The sequence below is a fragment of the Gallus gallus genome, chromosome 23 (genome assembly GCF_016699485.2).
Source record: "Gallus gallus isolate bGalGal1 chromosome 23, bGalGal1.mat.broiler.GRCg7b, whole genome shotgun sequence".
NCBI classification, from domain to species: domain Eukaryota; kingdom Metazoa; phylum Chordata; class Aves; order Galliformes; family Phasianidae; genus Gallus; species Gallus gallus.
In genome coordinates this window covers 5,004,307-5,023,725 of record NC_052554.1, presented here as the reverse complement: position 1 = coordinate 5,023,725, position 19,419 = coordinate 5,004,307, and the positions used below count along the sequence as shown (strand labels likewise).

The 19,419-nt window shown below is 47.1% G+C and overlaps 1 protein-coding gene across 3 annotated transcripts in view; it reads right to left on the bottom strand.

Moving 5' to 3' along the window:
* CSMD2 (CUB and Sushi multiple domains 2) overlaps positions 1 to 19,419 on the bottom strand; it is a 232,004-nt gene that overhangs the window by 189,061 nt on the left and 23,524 nt on the right. For all 3 annotated transcript variants that reach the window (XM_040651777.2, XM_015297825.4, XM_046903586.1), the window contains one exon: positions 11,022 to 11,134. In XM_040651777.2, the coding sequence (XP_040507711.1) occupies positions 11,022 to 11,134 (113 nt within the window). The remainder of the gene's footprint in view (positions 1 to 11,021; positions 11,135 to 19,419) is intronic.

The following is a 19,419-nucleotide window of genomic DNA, read 5'->3' as shown; positions in this document are numbered from 1 at the left end:
TAAAAATAAAGAATCAGCTCTTGGGCCGCCCGTAACCGAGGCGTGATGCTGCACGGATGGATGGAGCAGTGACCTGCAGAGCACGGCGACCTGCAGAGCACACCTTGCACGTGCTGGGCGGCAGCCAACGGCCGTGGCCACGCGCGCCCCATTTGTCTGCATGTGCTCCATCTCTGCTGGCACAGAAACACAAACGTGCAACTGCCATTCCTCCAGGCAAAAAAAAACAAATAACGAAACAAAGAACCAGACAAGTCTGGTGTGTTAAGGGATGGATGAAGCAGCTGAACAAATGAGGACAAGATCAAACAATCTGTAAGGGCTGGGAGTTGGGTTTTGCCTCCTTCGCCTTCCAACCCACCAGGATAGCATCACACGATCACACAGACCTGAGCTTTCAGCGCTGGCAGCCCTACTGCTTGTTTGTTTCTTAAAGAACAAGCAATCCAACAATTATTTTATGCTAAGCTTTCATATCTTCTGGAGACAGAATGCCCTTTCCAAGGCTTGGTACAGCACTGCTACAAAGAAACACAGGGCAGATCCATCAGTACCTCCACACAGTGACAGAAAGCCAGGCTGTATTTATTTTGCTCCACATTTCAAGGATTACTGATTGACAGGCACTATTCTTATGAATAATAATAATATCACTGAGCCTTTTTGTGCTTGAATAATCATTGGTTTTGCTCTGTAATAGCAGGATGCGGTTGAGATGGAAGACTCAATAGCATGAAGCCATCATGACCTTCCTCACCCCCCTGAGGACTTGCTGCAGAACAAACACAGAGCAATGGGAGCAGCCTTCAGCAGCTCCATCTCCAGCCACACACCGGCCTGAAGGGTGAGAGGAACAGCAAAGTGGGGCTGAAGGCAGCACTGCTTCTGCTCAGCCTCGCAGAGCTCTATGTGGCATTTGCTTAACACAATTTACAAACACGTTTCCCTCTACCTGTTGCTCCAGACACAGCAACCAATAGCAAAAGTGTAAAGGCAGCCGATACCTGGGACATGAGGAAAACAGTGATATTTTAGTGCGTACATGCCATTTGTATATTGGAAGCTGAGCCATTCAACATAGCTTCTCTCTGTGCAAAGAGTTATTTGCAGTGAGACGTAAGACCTTGCTTTGAGTCAAGGAAGAGAAAACTGAGGACAGGAAATCGGGGAGCTGCTGAGCACATCAAGGCCAAACCCCAAACACTGCCAACGTCCTCCGATGGGGAGAGCCGTGCCAGGGACAGCCTCACCCACCCGCACTTATCCGTCAGCTGAGGACTCACTAAAAGCCCAATCAAAGCCCAGCAGTACAGGAAAGGACTTCTTGCCACACTGACCCCTTAACATCACTGTGAACTCAACTAATGACTTCATTTTCCTTTAACCTATACCCAATTTGCTGGAGCGACTCCACAGTGCCGGCACTGAAGCATCGCACGCTCTGCCAGCTGCAAACAGCTGTGAGCAGCACCATCCTCCTGGCCTTCACAATTAACAATCTCCATCGAGCACAGCCAGCACAAAGGGATTTGTCTGGGGGGGAAGAGAAGGAGGTGGGGCTCTTTATTCCAATCTCTAATGGCTGACAGCTAATCACAGCACTTTCTGAATCAAAACATGAGTCAAGGTGGGAATGCACAGCAATCAGAGGCACAGATCACCATGTGGCATGTGCATTCACTTCTGGAAACAGAGATAAGTTAATTAAATACTCATTTAATTTGAATTAAGAAGGATTCACTCTATATGAGCTGATCAAAACCTAAACCAAAAGGTGTGCTGCACACAGTAGTAGCCCTCTGGTATTTAAGCATTCCTGAAGGCACACCGTGTAGTTGAATACACGCACACAGAGACTTCTTACTATAAGATGTGCTTTAGCTCTCCAAGTCTTTCCTATTCCAAATAGTAAATCAGACAGCAAAAGAATAGGACACTCCTGCCCTGGTCTCTGGGAGAGCCAATGGTGATGTGATGACGATCTCATGTCGGATCAGTCCCTCACCCAACCTCAGTGCCTTCTGCTTCACGTTGCTCAGCTCCACAAGCACACAGAAAGGGAACTCCTCTGTGTCCCCCCACTGCCATCCCATGTCCTGGCGCCCTGAAGGAGTGGGGTCCTCCCAATTTCCTTTTGCAATACAACCAAAAGCCACCCACCAGGAGTCCCCAGCAAGCCAAGGCTTAAGGAGAGCACAGCGATCCCAGCAAGCCAGCCCCAGCAAACTGCTTCCATGTTACTTCCCTATTATAGTCAGGTTCTGCTTGGACAGATGACATTTTAATCTCAAAATTGCAAAGAAATACCACCTGGCAAAGAAAAGGGGAAGGAATCACCATCTGCAGACCGGGCAGATTTGAACGGATTGAGAGGAAACGTCTCGCAGGAGCTTAGATCCAATCAGCACAAGTCAGAGGATTTGGGGGATAGGTTTTCTGTTACTCAGCCAAGCAAGTTTCCCCTCAGCCTCTCTGCAAACTGCCTTCTGTTTCCCAGTCATTGCTGCTATGAATGACGAGTTCAGATCAGGGCAAGCTGCTAAAAGCAAGGCTGGTCAGCCCAACCACCTCCTCTCCTCCTGCAGTAATTGCCTTCCCTGCATAATCAAAAGTCAGCTAGCCTCCTACTAATGGAGAATGCTAAGCTTAAAGCTAATTTTCCATATCTAAATTGCTGCATAGAGATGGCTTTAGCCTGGATTTTCAGCTGTCCCCCATAGAAGTTCCTCTAAAGCCAATCCCATCTGCATATCAGAAGGGACATTCATGGGCCTAAATTGGGATGGAGACATTTGAACACTTATCCCGCTAAAGAAAAAAAAAAAAAAAACATTAGAGACCGCTGTAAGCAGTTTAAGATGAGGATTCTTCCAAAGTCTCAGCTGGCAGGAGAGACAAACCAAGCCCTTCAGCCAAGGAGCAGTCCCCTATTCCCTGTCTCCAAGACAGAAGCAGCCGGTAAGCTGCACACCCAGAAGAGCTGAACCATCTCCTCTACATAACGCCGAGGTGTGAGGACCACCTCCAGGCTGGAGGAGCTCTGACTGCACTGATGTCCAAACCTCTGCTCACTTCAGGAGGTGTAAGCAACAGATCCTGGAGTGACAAAGAGCTCCATCCCCAGCAGCGGTGCGCGGAGTTCTGTGCAACGTCCTCAAAGCAACTTAAAATATGGCAACCCCTTAAATGTAACCTCGTTGGATTCGAGGAGGAGTACAGTAGAGAACCCTGATTTTAAGTATATGGAAAGTGGCTCAGATTGGGACTGCAGACCTCTGCCCTTGGGAATGTCATTCTGCAGAACGACAGTGATGGAGACCAGATGTTGTGTTCAGGCGGAGTCCCTGACACCAACATCCAGGAAAGGAACAGGCTCTGATTTTCAATCAACAGAATTTCAGCAGGGGTCAATTTGGGAGATGAAATGACCACAAACTCCTCATGTGGGCTGTAACTACAAATTGGCCAACACAGCTTATAACGACAAGAAAATCCACCGGCACACACAGGGGTACATCAAAGAAGGCAGAGGAGGGGCAGCAATGGGACTTCTGCAGAGAACAGAGAGGCACCCCCAGCCCTCACCTCCCCCTTCACTGCCACCACAGCCGTCCCTGGGCGAGCACTGGGCATGATGGAATGGCAAGGAAGGACAGACGAGCCTTTTAACCAAATTGCCTTGGCAGCAAGTCTGCAATTTTCGCACAGCTCATTAGTGGTGACTTTTTACGGAAATGTATGCTGAAACAAAACCAAACGCATCTAACAACTACATGTTCTGCAAATAGATTCCCTGATTGAAAAGAAATGGCTCTATTATATGCAAAAGAAAGAAAAAAAAGGAGCAAGAAGGAAGGAAAATGAAGGTCTGCCAGGAGGGAGTCGGGATCGGAGTCCTTCCCAAGCACCTCCAGGGGGATGTGCAGCCCCTCGAGGGGCTGCTTTCAGCTCCTGCCCAGCACCACAGGTCTGGCAGCACCTCCCACCACCAGCAAAGCAGAAGCAATAGGAGACCCTGCAACCTTTTCTTGTGCTTTCTGCACTTCCACACACTTACCTCTAAAATGGGCCGATAACAGCAGCTGTGGTTATGGGAGGGCAGTGGGAACTCCTTGACAGCAAAGTGACCCCATGTTGTAGCTAAGCAAGTGTCACTCCATGTTTGTCTAAATGCTTAACGCAGGATCCTGTTTGCAGCACGGTATTTCTGCTCTCCTGCGTCTGCATTGATTGATCTCATTTACATATGCAAATCAAACGCCAATATGAGGCATTTAATATTCTCTCAACTTCATTTAGTGCTGCGGCAACACGGGTCAATATCTCACTGCATGCTCTGGTGTGCAGGAGGGGAGGGCTGGCGCTGAGTCAGCAAATGCTAATAAGCTCCACAGCTTTCAAGTCTTAAAATCAATTAGTAGTAAATTAAGGCAGACTCGCTGGGAGCTCATTTAAGTAATAAAAATCTTTTGTATAGTTAAAAAGGGAAAGAAGAGGGAGGTTGGTTTTTCCTACCCCAGTTCCCCTGGGGGGGGGGTGCTTCAATTGGAACAAAGGGGGCACAGCTGCCATGCTGGGTGCTGAGGTGAGTCCTGCTGGCTGCAGAGGGGAGGTGATGCTGAGATGCAGAAAACACCCAGACCTCATTGCAGGTTTTATTATTGACCTTGGACGCAGTTAAACTCAATGAATGGGTCGTGCCCTGCCCCTGTGTTAACACATAGAGTAAGGGCAGCTCAGCCCTCTGCTCCTGCACTCATGTTTTGTCCTTTGAAAAACGGTTTTTTCAACAGCTCTACGTCTAAAATACCACGTTCTGAATATAAGAAAAAACAAACAACCGATTCCTGAAAGGAACAAAATCCCTGCAAGGCTGCCAGCAGCTCCATGGAGTTGGCACAGCCCAGAAGCGAGGGGCTGCAGGAAGCCTGGAGGGGATCCGAGCACCTGACAGAGCCGTGGGTGTCCCCGTTTGCTGCTGAGGAGTTGGACCAGATGACCTTTAAGGGTCCCTTCCAACTCCAGCGATTCTATGAAAATCACTTGTGTGCAATATGCATATGGTACATTAAATGAAACAGTAGTTGCACATTGTGAACAGCTGATGACAAACAGGGACACAGCTACCAGAGTTGAGAAATCCTGGACAAATTCCAAAGAGCAGACAAAAATCTGAAAGCATACAATATGTAAACCTATTGCCAAGCACATCTTTTGCATTCACAGAAAACACTTAATTGGAGACAGAGTAAATCCAATGCTATGCTTAAAATCTAATTATGAAGCAACCTCTCTTCTAGTCTCTACGCTGCGTAAAACAACCCTGTCACTCAGTGTTATTGACAATACTGCACTGCCTTACAGCTCGTTTGGTGTCTTGGTTTATCATGTACTCCAAACACCAACGCTGCACAAGCAGGAAGCAAAGCTCAGCACGGTGTGCTGACGGAGAAGCTGCACGGTTCGGCACTGCTCTGACTGCACTCTCCATATGCATTTGTAAGTGCAATGCTATGAACCCCCCAAAACAACGGCAGCTTGGGGACGTCTCACTTGGTTTAAAAGCTATCAGCTCTTTTAAAGCCACTGGGAAACAGCAGTGTGACCCAAACAAGTCAATTTAGCTGTGAACCCACTAAGAACAAGTACTGCTCAGAGGTGCACAGAGCCAGCATGGCCAACCAAGGATCTCAGCTGCTGATCTTTTTGGCTGGCTCGAGCGCTCTAAGCGAGTTACTGTGGCAAAATAAGCTCTAATAGAGCAATTAGAATTAGATGAAAACTTCTGGTTCATCTGCTGCTGTCCTCTGCTACTTCACTGCTCCTCCATATGGTGGGCTACGTACAAAAATTAGCAAATTATTTTTAAAATGGATTAGCTGAATTGCATTCGGACCTTGGGTAGGCATTCAGATCATATTTAAAACATCACTAATTCCATTTAGCTTCAATCACTTTGGAAGTGAATCAGCCCACGAGCTGCCTTCAGTCTGGCCTCATCCACTGCTCCGACTCTGCAACTACAGCACGGAGGCAACAGCAAACTTCCAGGGAAGAACAAGCAGCAGAGCAGTACCCTGAGCTTCCATCCTTCCACCACAGCAAGGGTTAACCTGTGCTTTGCTGCAGGACTCACATTCCTCTGCCTTGGTGTGAAAGAAAAGCACCAACTGAGGAAGCTTACCCAGCACCCAGCGTGTCTCTGCCATGATTCAGGTACTGAGAGCTGGGACCCAGCTGGATGTTTCAACGAACCCAATGCGGTGTTTGCTCGGAAAGAAAATTGGCGTAAAAAGTACATTCTGTTACAGCTTTAAAGCTTTTAGCCTATTCAGTACTAAGCTGGCGGTCCTGACATTCATTTTCCCAGATGGAGGAAACGCTCTGAGCAGTTCCTGTGCAGTGTGGGTCCCCCCACTGCCACTGCACCCCCCCGGCAGCCCCCACTGCCCCTCTGCGAGCCCTGAGTTGAACAATCAGAAGCTGATTTGGACCGTTTGCACCAACTCTGCATCCTTCGTTGCTAAAGACAGAAAGCAGACCGAGATGTCCTCCATTAATGAGGCAGTTGCCACCGTGAAGTCAAACGACAGATGGGAGAAGGGAGACACGGAACACAGGGACAACACATCCAGAATAACAGCCAGGAATCCTCATTCAGATATAGGAAAAGCAATGGATAAAGATGGACAGGACCCAGTTTTAAACTGTATTATCTAAATATGGACGCACAGCTCCCCAAACAGTCCTCTAAAGAATGAAATATTTGTGCTTGAGAAAGAGGAGGGTATTTATTATGAAGGAAAACAGTACCATTGACTTGGGGTTGTTTCCCTCTGTATTTAAACGCTTCTAATTTCTTAAAATAAGCAGTGTTCTTCTAGGCGTAATTGTTTCTTTTCAATCAGGCACTCAGTGTTTGCAGCTATCAAATTTGTTGCAGCTGTAATCAAACGCGATGTCTTGGGAAGGAAAATCTTCACCTACTGTTCCATCTCACTGCATCACACAGTGGCTTTCGAAGCAGAGGAGTCCAGAATCCAAAACGCCTCAGTTCATTCCAGAGGCTGAGCTTCTAAATGAAATGAATGAACTTTGCTTTTGGGGAAAGAACACCAACGGTCTTAGAATGGTCTCAGAACATCATCTGTGCGCCTCCTGTTTTGCTCACACCCCCAGGCACAGCGTTGGGATGCTGGGGATGGGCTGATGGTTGGACTTGGTCAGCTTTGTGCTCTTTTCCAACCTGATTGACTCTGATTCCATGAAACGCCTCTGTCCTCTGTGGCTACAGTGCACAAAGCCAGGGCAGGAGTGTTTTATAGCAGGGCTCTCTTCAGTCGTGTGTGATGAAGAGCAGCTTCAGGTATCCTTCCTCAAGTCCTCTGCCATCATTCATACCCTCAGTACTAAAGTGAGGCAGCCAAGAGGTAATGGTTTACAAATAATAATGTAATGTTATTTTATACCTCCATTAATAAGCTAAAATAACCCGCCCTCTATTCATCATGAAGTGTTATTAGTACTATTGAGGAAGTGATGTGGAATGTACATCGATTTCCTCTTATTGTAAAAGACTTGCCCCATTTATTGTAAATGTCAACTCTGTGTATTCATCAGGTGTGTGGCAGCAGTGATTGCAATTAATTTCACACTGTAATGCAGGCATGCGCCTTAATATTAGCTTCAGACATCCTTCAGGGGAAGCAATCAATGGAGGCATCGGTCATTTTTGGTTGCTCAGTCCCCAGGAATATTCTTCACAAGACAACGTGGTCAAGATTCACATCCCAGTGCAGTTTGTGCTCTGGTTATTGATGGCTGCTGCTTCAGAGCTCTCCTCAAAATGGAACCCAGGACTCCAAGGGTTGGCTGGGAACCCTGAGAAGTGTTTGACCACAAAGGGAAACTGCCCCACAGAGGGAGGGGAAGGAGGCCAGCTGCCATCACATGGAGTTCAAGGGACAGTTCTGCAGGAAAAAAAATGAGCCTGCTGGAGGCATGAAAGCACTTAAGTATCTTCTAAAACACTGGTCCTGGAGTAGAGCTTCTTAAGAACTGCTTGTTTAAAGGAACAAACCCTTCTGACCAAAGCAATTTCTCATTGCCACTCACTCATCTTACAGCATCCACCTCAGTACTGGCAATCCAGCCATGTCTCCTCATACGTGAGGTCTTCCCACATCCTCCACACCACACAGAAGCTCCTGAATGCTGCCTGTGCATCCATGGATGCAAGCTCAGAGCAGTGTGTATGACGAGGAGCCATCCTGACCTTATTCTGCACCACGGGAACTTGGAACCCAGACTTGGACCAACATGAGATCCTGCAGAACACCTGTGCCAGAGCTGGGAGCAGCAGCCATGTCCCCAAAGCTGCCACCCAGCACCTCTATAACAGGGCTCTGCACCCTGCAGCAGCACCAGCTGCAGCTGTTCCACCTATCAGGAAGGGGCTGTGCTGGGGAAGCATCGTATCAGCCTGTTTGCCTTCCACAGCAGGAAAATGAATATAAAATCCCCAGTGTTTATACTGGGCTTCAAAATAATAGTTGACATCAATAGCAAAAAAAAAATCACAACAAACATCAAGAGACTGGAGAACAGGAGGAATCAGACAATGAAAACAAACAAGCTGGCAACACACAGCAAACCAAATGAAGAAAGATGAGGAAGTCAGAGGAAGAGAGAGTTAAGGAATATCCTGCAGCACTGCATAGGGATGTATAAAACAAGTCAGAGGAGCACACACACAAGCAGTGCTGCAACACGGCAGCCCTGGAGCTGGCAGCTCCTCAGGTTCCAGTGCCCTTCTGGCACCAGCAATACCTGGGGCTCACAAAGGGCTCTGCAGGCTCTCAGAGATGTGCTTTGCCCATCTGTTCTTGTAGCATCTCTACGTGTTCTCAGTGGAAGCATTCTGCCACCCATGCATGCAAGTGCTCCCTTTCCCAGTTGAAGCGCATAGCTTGGGTGCGTCCTGGAGCAGCCAGGAATGAATAAACATATACACAGATATAAGCAGATGTTTGTTGTTTCCAATAAATTGCTTATAAATCGTCTTAATCACTCATACTCATACTAATGAGATAAATAAGGATGACCTTCATTTAGATAAAGCCAACCTCAATTGCTTTGCTTCCCAGAAGACAGGGGATTGAGCAGACATCAGCTTAAGAGTAACGTGTCCCCATATATGTATTTCCTTCCCACCTCCCTTTAAAAAGGGGGTTCCCAGATCTTTTGTTACCATTTCCCAATGCCTGCTTACAGGGAGGATGCAAATAATGAGCGTGCTTTGATAGCAGATCATATAGGAGCCATTTACCAAAAGGACTCTGATGCATTGTTCTGTCTTTAAGCGTGAATTATCGAATCACAAGCTATTCACCGAGTCGTGGATTACCAACGAGCTGAGACAGCACTACAGCAGAGCATGTACCTCTTATCAAAAGCTCCCTTATCTCCTCCTCTACCGAGTTAACAGAAATCTACATAGCAAGTACCTTGTTGGGAGGAAGGAGCAGCGCCACGCTTTTAGCGAGCCTCCATCTGCTCTGTGTCACTCAGTGGCTCTGTCAAGTTTTGAAAACCATTATTTTTTTCCCCCTGAAATGCACTCTGTTATCTGCTTGAAAGCCTCCTTAGCAAACTTCAGGTAATTTACGACGTGTGACTGAAGGGCAGCCCTGGAGCAGGCTGTGCACAAGAACACCTGCTGCAGCAAGGTCACAAGCAGCGAGCAGGCATGAAGGCACCGAAGAGAAGAAAGGAGAACACAGCCTTATGAAAATGGAAGTTATATACATTTCATCTGCAGAACTTCCTGTGCAAGGACAGGCTGTGGCACAGAAGCATGGCTGGGGCTGCCTGGGCAAAGGGCAATTGGTGATACCAGGCTAACCAGCAAGAGGCTGGGGAGTGCAAAGAGCTGTGCAACTACATGGCAAAAAAATGACTTCTCAAAGTCAAGGAAGTGCAAAAACAGCTCTGTCCTTCGTCACCAAATTTGGGAGCCATGAGCTGTCATGTTTATCAAGCATAACGATGGGCTCCTTCTACCAGAGGTCCCACGAATGGGATGGGATCACTTCTCTGCCATGTGAACAACCAGAGCCTGCTCTGAGCCGGACAACACCACACAGCAGTGCAGGGCTGCTCACAACACCTGCTGAAACAACACCAACCATTGGGGGTAATAAACCCCCCCCCCTGCTTTCTACAAAGCCTCTGCTGCCTCAAGGCAGAGCGAAGTGTTTAAACAGAAATTAGAGAGTATTTAAACAGGATTCTCCTGAACCTGAACAATTGTCAAGTGCAGAAAACGTTGAGAGATCAAATCATCATCTAAATGAAGGCATCTGCTTGGTTTAATGTATTGGGTAATTGGCCAGTAGGACTCATTACCAAAAATTACCATTAAGGCTGAGAACTTAAGACTTAAAGAAAAACATTTACAGGGACAGAGACAATATTCAAGGTTCAGTAATTAACGGAAACGTAACTCCAATTTAGACATGGTTAACCTGTCCTCTAAGCAGCAGCCCCAGCTCACAAGGCACGATCTGCCTTCGAGGACAAACAGCTCTTTCAGGTATTTCCACCAAGAGAGATGGAAGAGATGCATGGCAAAAAAAGCAAAGAGAGTGGAAAGTAAAAATGCTGTGACCTCTACACATCCTCTGCATTCCTCTGCACCCCCCATGAGCTCGGCTGTAAATCCCACTGGCTGCAGCCTTGAGGATCCCACTGCCAAATCCCACATTGCCCTCCTGCCTCAGTCACTCCGGTGTTACTGCTGGACTAAGATTTTAAGCACAGGTGCTAAGGGGAAAAATGCATTTCCCCTTGTAAGGGGTGAGGGATTTGAATGGGGTGTTTTGTCCTAGATTAAGCAGCTGCACATGGGTATATATGTGTGCGTAAAGACTTCTTGTGGTATAAACTCCACACTTCAGCTTCTCATCCTGCCATAAGAGGACACAGATACGATTCAAGATGGGTATGCATGGGGCACTCACCTTCATAGTTTGCCTGGAAGCCTTGAGCACTGACTGCGTAGTCACTCACAAGCCACAAGGACAGCACGACCCCCGTACTCACAATAGGAGCAGGCAGCTGGAAACCCGTTAACCTGGAAGAAATCAAGAGGAAGATTACACTCACCAGCAATTCCCTTCACCTGCCCACACAGCAACAAGCAGGGCAGCTGCCACCTGGCCAACACAGCATAGCCTGAAAGGGCTGGGAGATCCCAAGAGCCAGAAAGAGAATGGCTAACAGTTCCTTTGGAAGGGACATGCAGAGGTTGAGTCAATTACACAGCTGTTCAGCTAATGCTGGGCAAACCCATCCTGGGCTTGTAACCCCTCCTGGCTTCCCACAGGAACTGCTCATGTACTTCTCCATGCAGCACAACGCTGCAGAAATGCCACTTTCCATACGCACATCTCTGCTCTCCCCCTTGCAGGCTCAGAGCTAAATGGCAACTGTTAATTTTATTACAAAACTCTGTGTTGCAATATTTTATTTGTAATGCTTTATTAGATGGCAGACACCAAATCCCTCTCACTATATTGACACAGCCCAGGAACTACTGTACACTTCTTACAAACAATCACAGTTTTATAACTTATAATCCATCTCCCCACACTAGGCTGGGGTGATTTACATAATAGATTTACATAAGGTATAAACGTGCTGCTGTAAGAGAAAGCCTAATCCTTCTCACACACGCAGACGCTCATCCCACATCTTTTATACAACAATTACATCTTTTTTCCCTTTCCATGAGAAAGATGCTTGCAACACAGACAAGCTATGCCTCAGAAAGCACACCTCCAAAGATCTGTTCCATTCACCTCCTGTATCACAGCTCTCCCATTGAGCAACCCTAACAGCCAGCCCCAGCCCAGCAGCTTCTGCTTCAATCTGCCACCTTACAGAGACAGTAAGTGAACCCCCCTCGGTGTTCTTCCTCCATCCCCAACTCAGTGAACTCCAATATTTATGTCAAACAGATTGAACTGACTAATGAAAGCTGACATGCTCTGCCTTTGGAACCTTATTAAAGCAAAAATGTTCAGTTGCTGGCAAAATTCATGCAGTTGCCAATGATGGCAGATGATTTGATGTCAGCAAAGAAATAGTTCCCAGCTCCCAGCATAAAACCCATTGTCTATGCAAGTCGAAAGAACAATTGCTGCTGTTTATTACGGATTTAAAGCTTCCATTTTTTCCTTAGGATTCAGACAGTTTTGCTTTGAATTGAACTGAAGGAGAGTGCCACAGTTTTACTGTGCAACTGAGCTGAAATGGCTTCTGGACACCCCAAGGTTCCCAAGAACTCCAAGCAATACACAGATCAGTTTTACTAAAAACATGCAACAGAAGACAGAACCTGCTGGTTTTAATTCCCAGCTAACCACCACACACTGCTTCATCATCACCTAGGAATCAGTTACCAAAAGTCTGTGCTTTTCATTTCAGAGCAGATCTGTCCTCTCTGAGTGAAGCCTTCTGCATCACGGATGCTGCTCACAGACTCCACTCTGCAGATGTTGATTTTAATTCAGGGCAACGTTTACATGTCTGCTTACCTGTAAGCAAGTGCACATGTCCCAGAGGAGACAATGGGAATTAAGTACCACCTGAAACAAAATTGCCCTTAAGCACATACTCATGCTTTGTAGTTACAGGGTGCTTAAAGGGAAGACTGGTCTGTGCACAAGGGCATGACATTCTAGCAAAGTTTGGCCTCAGTCTCTCCACAGATTCCACACTGATCGAAGACGTTTCCATGGGCACCCTGGGCTTCCAGAAACTGTAAAGCAAACAACCCAATCATCTCTTCATGTCCTGAGCTCCCTACGTTCCTTTGTAGGAGGTACCTCTGGAATAGCAGCAAGAAGCGGCTCAGAGGGCAGCCAGTGCCACCCTGCCCTGCACACAGGAGATGAGAAACGTCCCCATTAATGCTGAAGCTACACTTAGGCAGAAGCAGGAAACTTTGCCTCAATCAAGTATTTATGCAGCAGCTCCTATCCTTTCTATAGCAATTTTCGCGTCTTCTACACTGGCAGCCTGCATGAGAAATGCCATGAAATTCCACATGCCCCCCACTAGAAGCAGCTGCAGTCAACAGAGAAGTGATGACTCTCCTCTTAACCCCTCAACCAACATACTCAGCTCACTTCTCCCATCTGATATCCTCATCTTCCCAAAGCAAGAGCACAGGCGATACTCAAGGAAGGGGAACTTCACTATCCAGGCTCTGCCCAGATGCCAGCCATAAGCCCCAGTGCTGCTGCCCTGAGCCCAGAGGAGCTCAGCCTGCAGAGCATCCCTCCAGTCCCACACCTCCTGCCTAAGCCTGCAGCCCAGGGAAATTCAGGGCATCGCTATCGTGTCTGCAGACAACATGAAATCATTCCCAAATGGCCTCATGCATGAAACAGTCATTCTGACATCACCGTTATTTAGCGTGGCAATAAAAAAAAGATGTATACAATAACAAGAGAGAGAGAAGCAGCAAACACTGTTCCTTGTTTTCACTAAGGGCTGGAACAAGAAGGTGAGGGCAGTAATAAGAGCACAAATTATCTCCCATTCTTTCTGTACCTCTGGCCAAATGGATTATTGAGTCATTATCCCCTTTAGTTGCTTGGGGCCAACGCTGATTGTGTGAGCTTTTCAATGTGTTTTCCATTGGCTTCATTCTGCTCCTACAGTGGGGAACCAAACTAAAGCAGTGCCAGAAGCACCACTTGCTAAGCTAAGAGCACAGCAGGTCGCTGCACCAAACCCCTCTGCACATGTGCCCACCTCCACCTGTTGCATATTATCCTGCTCCACTGTACCAAGTACAGCAACATCACAGACTGTGACGCAGGCTCCCATTTTGGAATGCAGGTGCCATAATTAAAACAGAGCACATTATTTTTCTGGTAGGATGCCCACCATCAGCTCAGACTGCAATCAAAATAGTTATTGCAGCTGGCAATCCAACAGCCTTCAAAGCATAAATGCTGGAGAAGTGTCTCAGAACATCTAATGAAAATGCATTGGATTGCATCGTTTAAACCAGCATTAAATTACACTACACCATACTTCAGTGATTTTTTCCTGTATGTAATTTGAAGGCACCTATTAAAGAAATTTCCCATCAAATGAACCGCTCTCCTCACCATATACAGTCAAAACAAGACGTGGGCTGCTCTGACCCCCCCTTGCTGTCCCCAGGACAATTATCAAGTGAAGTTGGCTGTAAGGGACTGCCTTAAGGAAGCACCCCAGAGCACGAGAGTTGCTCTATGGAAAACCAAGTGGGGAATCAGAGCAAGTCCTCCTGCACTGAGCTTCTGCTCACCAGGCAGCCAATGCAGGCAGGCGATGGAGAGGTGAGTTCACAATGTATGAGGCCGATCCAATTACCAACTGGTGCCAAGAGGGAAAGCCCAATAGCTTCCCATTGACTTGGAATTGAATTTCATGTCTTTAGCATTCAGTTGGACAGCTGGCTGATATAAACACAGAACTAAGAGGGAACTCACCAGTTTGAAGGAGACTACCTGCACGTTGAACCTTTCCTCTATAAAGAGGTGGAAGATTGCTCATCCTACACTAACAATTCTAACGCTCTCAATTTTGATGAAACAAATGGGCAAGCATTCAGCTGCCAGAAGACCACCTTCAGAAACGTGTGCATGCTTAAAAATTAAAGCCCTGGGAAAACAAGAAACAGAGCCTCATTTAAAGTCAGTGGTGACTAACAAATATCCTCCTCTAGTCTGCCTCATGGACCGCTTCATGGACCACGTCAAGAAGAATAAAAGAACAGATGCCAGAGATCAGGGAACTCATCCACAGCAACCCAGCCCCACCACAGACATCAGCACAAGTAGATGTTTCATTTCAGAACAGCTGTGGTGGGTGTAGGGTGAAGCATTCGATGTAAAGAGATGCAGACCATCCTGGCGTCCCTCTGACACACAAGTTCTACAAGCCGTAGAAATGATTTATGTCTGGAACCAAGTTGCTTTTCTCTTGGAGTCAAGCTCAACCAGACCCAAAGCACTGCTGTATTTTTCTTCCTGAGACAGCACGACGTGCATCCCCTCCTTCAGCTCCTGCCCACTGACAAATGCTACGCCCAGAGTTTTCAGGAAGTTTACCTACCCTTTGCAAACAGCCCTCAATCTGACTTGATACAATCAGCCCCCACACGCCAACATGACTTAAGAAGCAACTGCGTTTTCCCTTCTCCAAGCCAAGGATAATTCATCAAGCCACAAGAGTCCTCTGCTTACCTCTGACACTGACAGAGGCTTCATTAACTAACATGGTCTCCAGGGACAGTCACAGGGCTCATAAATTCCAGCCTGGATGGATTTCTCTGCTCATTTAAAATGAGTTTTGGGTGAATTCCCACTAGAAAAGTGTTATTTATAGGGCCTAAAGCCTGCACAGCCATCTCAAGTATACGGGGCCTTCATGGCTCTCAAGTTTACAGCTTGAACTAAGCATCAAATTTCAATAAATGTCATTTTTTTTCCATTGTATGGGGGAAAAAAAGCAGAACGTTCCCAAGTTCACAGTTTTCCTATCATGTCCCTTCCAGGCACATTTTGCCTTTACTTCCTCACATAACAGAGAAACGAGCAAACTTTGGCAGCTATTTCTCTGGTCTTCCCCTTACACACTCAGAAGAAATGCACAAATTATCAGAAGGGTTCACCGAATTTCAGTAACCTCTCAGCACATCAGGTCTGATATTCTGAGTAAACAGCGACAAGATTGGCCACAAACCAAGGGAGGCTCAGCAGCCTCAACTCAAAAGTTGGCAGATTTGGGTTATTTGTGACTTTCTTCAGAAAAAGCCCTTGGGGTGTGAAATCCAGGAAATGGGCTAAATAAGTTCTCAGCACCCCATGCAAATCGTTGGGGACTCAATGCTGCATGTGATGCAACTGGTGAAAAACAAGCACGAGCACACTGGGCGTGCTGTAAATACCCCAATATTCACACCATTAGTTCTTCTGTTGTGGAGGCAAAAAAAAACATGCCTTCAAGAATAAGAACTTTAAACAGACACTGGTGCTCAGAAACAGCTTTCAATGTGGGAAAGATGGAATGAATGTGAAAGTTCTCAGGCTGCCTTCTGACCCCGAGCCTGCTCCCCTGGAGGACAGCTGGTGAGATCACAGCAGTGCAAGGCACAGCCCCACACCGTGCCCTCAGAGAAGCCCACTGTGGTGTAGGCAATCCTGCTGACCCCATAATGTTCCTTCTGAGCTCCAGCCCTCCTTGGGTTCAGCTGCAGTCCAAACCAGGAGACTGAGGGAAGAGGCTCTGGGTCACACTGCAACAACTGCAGACACCGTTAAGAACAACGATGCTGTAACTGGAGTGTAGTTCATAAAGTGAGTGGGCGTTTTGCTTCATTTTCATTTCTTGTCCATCCAACACAGAAGGTCTTTGCCCAAGCATCTGTGAGCTTGGCTGCTCTCTTTCTGGAGCAGCAAAATGTCAGTTTGAAAAGGGTATGACGATCAGCTCTATCTGGCCAAGAAGATGGAATGGTAAATTATGTTTCCAGCCAAAGGAATGTGCACATTGCAATCAATAATGTCAAGAGAATATTCTTCCCTTTTGGGCATTGGTACAAATACATTTTAATAAGAGAAAATATTTTCAACCCCAGGCAGCCACTTCATTTCCCAAAAAGATCTCCACCAATGACTCAGAAAGGCTCCTGCAGGACAAAGCAAAGCAACCCACAGCAAATGCTGGGCAAGGAGGACATCACCTGCCCTCACAGGTTCCTTTGGTGAGTATCTGCTGGCGTGGGAGTTGCTCTGTCCTCAGCCCCTTCCAGCAGGAGCTGATTCCGGGTATGCAGCACACTGAGCACACCTCGAGCATCGCCCTGATGGAGCAGCACGCTGCTGCTGCTGCTGGCCCAGGAATGCAGCAACTCGAGCTCTGTCCTCAAGCACCATTTCTAACCTCACCGTCTAACAGAGACCACGGGATTGTTATCATAAATCCTCCAGGGGCAGAGAATTTTGCTGCCGAGTGCCAGCAGCTATAACAAGGCCAGGGAATTCTTAGGGAATGTTAAGTTTTCCAGGCACGGGAGCTGAACGTATCTTAAGGCTGAAAGCCTGCCTGTTTAGCCACGTGAATGGGCATCCAGGAGGGTGAGCGTACGGAGGCATAATCAAGCAAAAACTTTAATTATGGCTTTGTTAGCATCGGTACTTACCACCCATGCAGCCCTATTCCTGCTGCCCTCCCCATCTGAATCTCCAGAAGCTGGAGCCACGCAGCTGTGAAGAGCTGAAGCTGACATGCAGAGTGACTCCGGGTCTCAGCTGCCAACTCCACGCGTCCCTCCGACTCCTGACGCATACACAAGCAGGGTTCAAACTCTGCTTCAGACATCGGCCTTCAGAGAGAACCTTCGCTTCTCCCACGTGAATGTTAAGCAGCTGCAGCAGGCAGGCACTGTTCTGCCCAGGTGACCCCAGGACAGCAGCTCAGCAGCGAGCTCTGAGCCTTCTGGGGGTGCCCACAAACTGCAGCCTCACTACTGACCAGAGGACAGCTATGCCTCCTTAGAATTTAACCTGTAATTGCACATAGTATTGAAACTTAACAGCAATGGGAAAGAAGGAAACAGAAATTTGCTTTCTATAAGCCTAAGTTAAAGGGAAGCATCCAAATGGCACAAATAAGAGATGCAAGTCGGCCTTCATAACCAATGCAGTAAAAACCAACCCACAGAACAGGTTAATAAGAAATGCGATTCTCAGATGTGCTGTATGATGAAAACAGCCTGAAACAAAAAACAGTTTCTGATGATGAAGATCTATCTAAAAAGACTACAGTATTGATTCACATCATACCTAATTCTCTGTTCACTTGCACCTTCAGTGAATGCTGAGTATCAAGCAGAGATGGGATGAACAATGCAGGTAAGTGCTGGTGTTTAGCAGGAGATCCCAGCTCCAGGAATGCTCCATGCACTGGAGGCAAAAAGCCTCAGTCCCAGCAGCATCACAGCTTTCACTTTGCATCAGCCACTTCTGCTTCCACACTCCTCCTCTGCTACGAACACATGGACTGCAAAGAACTCCAGCATGAGGCTGTCGTGGTGACAACAGCTACCAAACAGTTCAAATGGAACTATTTCTCCTCCTCTCAAACCCTTTAATTCCACCATAGCAGCAGTAATCAGCTGCAGGACTGCGTATTATGAAGCAACTGAAGATGTCAGGGCAATTATTGCACCTTTGGTTACGAGACTGCAAACAGACAATTATACTCCCTAAGAAAAAAGACCAGATGTCAGCAGCCTTGTGCCACACCAACACACGACTCAGAGGAGCCTGAAGAGAGTCAGCCCACCCTCTGCTGCCCAACAGCAGCGTAATGAATTAGAGTCAATGGGCACTGCAGCTTTGTCAATTTTCTATTTGAGTCTGCAAGTAATAGCGCTCCCCAATTTCATTGTATCTTCAATGATCTGGTAAGATTGTATCATCTCCTGTAGTCTTTCATTAATTCTGATGAAAGAGAAATGCACATTGACTGGAGAGATGCTTTGCCTGAGAAACTCTCAAGGTCAGACATTAAAGTGAAATAAAATAATTCCTTGACCTGGAGGTACACTGCATCCAACAAAGCCTTCCTTCAGGAGGCCGGAGCTCCCTGGAAGGCACAGCTGTACAGTTTTTGTGTTTTGAGTCTTTCCCCACCCCAGCAAACAGGCCCTCCAAGGGGGGGAGTTAAGCATTCTACAGCTGCAACTTCCACAAATAAAGCTGTGCCATTTTACAGATGGAAATAAGCAATAACCACCAGCTGATGACACACCGTGCTGCCTAAGGCAGCTCAGTGAGCCGCCCTGTGCTGCTGTCTGCCCCCCCCCACAACACACGAGGCCTCAAAGCACCGATGGGGAGATGGGAAGCACCAGGCAAGGTCTGTGGGTTCAATTTCTCCTCCTCCACTGCTAAAGACAAAACTTCCAAACTCATCTCCCTTGCTCTGACCCCAGAAGCTTGCCCACTGCCTTTGTAAACTGCCACTCCTGCTAAAAGAACAACTCCATGCCTACATCAATGACTTGCATGGACTACAAACATCCATGACCACATCATTTTGAACACCATATGCATAAAAACACGATCAACTCGCCCACTGTAGGACATTCAGTAGCAAAACAGCTACTGTCTTTATTACTGACCATCTCTGATAAGGAAAAGGAGCGATCCCAGCAGAGCCATTACAGCTCTCACCTTGCCCATGTGTTTTACCTGGAACACCAGTTCTGGGCACTGCAGGATCTACAGTCACCATAAATAAGATCACATTCAGAGCTCACAACACTCTGCTGCTGTTGCCTAAATGCTG